We start from the raw sequence: 1,711 nt of genomic DNA, 5'->3' as shown, positions 1-1,711 counted from the left end.
AGGGGGATCGCTGGGGCTTGTAGTGGGGAAAGAGGGCTGGGAATGGGCCGTGGGGTGACCATGGTGCTCTGTGAGTCCCGCACCACCATGGGGTGTTGGAGAGGAGCCGCTCTGCCTGCTGCCCGCAGAGGGGGAACGCAGGCAGGGCCATTGGTTGAGGTCTCGGGGGTCAGGTCTCACCTCACCACTGATGCAAACTTCTCCCCACAGCACAGCAGTGTCGGCCCCGAGCACCCATCCCTGAGCATGGCGCTGCTCACCCATTTCCTCGCCTGCACCTTCGGCATGGGCTCCTGGGTGGCCATCACCGTGCTGGTGACAGTGCTGCCGGAGCAGTGGGATCTGCCATCCTACATCACCATCATCATCCAGATGGCCAACGTGGGGCCGCTCTTCATCACCCTCATGCACCGCTTTCGGCCCGGCTTGCTGAAGGAGGAGGTTGTAATCTACGTGGTCGTGTCTGTGGGTGTCCTGGCCTGTTTACTGTTAGCCTTCCTCTGGAACTACACATCCTCCATCGCCGGGGCACCCCACAGCACCGCCTTCCTGCTCCTCACCTTCTTCCTGGCCCTGGTGGACTGCACTTCCTCTGTCACCTTCCTGCCCTTCATGATGCAGCTGCAGCCCCAGTTCCTCAACACCTTCTTCATAGGTGAAGGACTCAGCGGTCTGATTCCCGCTCTCATTGCCCTGGCCCAGGGCTCTGGCATCTCCACCTGTGCCAACATCACCCACTTGGCCAATGTCACCATCGGCAATGAGACCGTGGAGAACACCATCTCCCAGATAGAGACCCACTACCTCCCAGCCAACTTCTCCACTCTCATCTTCTTCCTTCTCATGACTGTAATGATGCTGGCCTGCTTGCTGGCCTTCTTCTTCCTCCACAGGCAGCCCAAGAAGTGGGAGCTCTCCCAGCAGCAGCTCTTTCCCAGCAATATCATGCTGAGCTCAATCGACCAGAGCCCCAGTGAGGGAGGAGGCTCCCGGCTGAGCAGAGGCTGCCCATGCCCAAAGGATGCCAAGGGGCTGAGGAACATCCTGCCGGAGCAGGTCTCCTACTCCCTGGCCAGGCTGACCTTCATCTACTTCCTCGTCGCCTGGGTGAGCGCTCTGACCAACGGGGTCCTGCCGTCCGTGCAGTCCTACTCCTGCCTGCCCTATGGCAACACCGCCTACCACCTCGCCACCACGCTCAGCTCCATGGCCAACCCTCTGTCCTGCGTTGTGGCCATGCTCCTGCCCGGCAGGTGGGTATCAGGGTGCTGGGGGCTTCTGTCCCAAAACAGCCCCTGCTTTGCAATAGGGGCAGGAGGAGGCACTGGGTGGGGAGGGGCTGTGGGGTGCCCATGTCCTGGCAGCAGAGACACCCCAGGGAAGGAGGATGGAGCCTATGCCGTGAGACTGTGGCCCTCATCTGTGTTCCCTGGTGTCACCCACATGTCCCTTGCAGGTCCCTGGCCCTGCTGGGCACCCTCACCGTGCTGGGGACAGGCTTTGGTGCCTACAACATGGCCATCGCAGTGATGAGTCCCTGCCCACTCCTCCAGCAGTCCCAGTGGGGAGATGTCACCATCGTAAGTCACTGGGTCCCCCTTACCTGGGGAGGTCTCTGGGGCCACCCCAAGCTCTGTCTTCACCACAATGTCTCCTCTCCCCACACCGGGGAACCCCCCCAGCCCTGCTGACCACTTTCCCCTCCAGGTCC

General features: G+C 61.6%; 1 protein-coding gene across 1 annotated transcript; it reads left to right on the top strand.

Moving 5' to 3' along the window:
- Nucleotides 1-246: 246 nt before the first annotated feature.
- SLC52A3 (solute carrier family 52 (riboflavin transporter), member 3) lies at nt 247-1,580 on the top strand (the record flags this gene model as incomplete). Its single annotated transcript, XM_010018297.1, has 2 exons — nt 247-1,253; nt 1,457-1,580. Coding segments are annotated over exons 1-2 (1,131 nt in total), but the record flags the coding sequence as incomplete, so codon positions are not given.
- Between the last annotated feature and the right edge of the window lie 131 nt (nt 1,581-1,711).

The sequence above is a fragment of the Nestor notabilis genome, unplaced genomic scaffold (genome assembly GCF_000696875.1).
Source record: "Nestor notabilis isolate BGI_N333 unplaced genomic scaffold, ASM69687v1 scaffold23077, whole genome shotgun sequence".
NCBI classification, from domain to species: Eukaryota; Metazoa; Chordata; class Aves; order Psittaciformes; family Psittacidae; genus Nestor; species Nestor notabilis.
The sequence above is the reverse complement of the archived record's forward strand: the minus strand, read 5'-3'. Positions and strand labels throughout refer to the sequence as shown.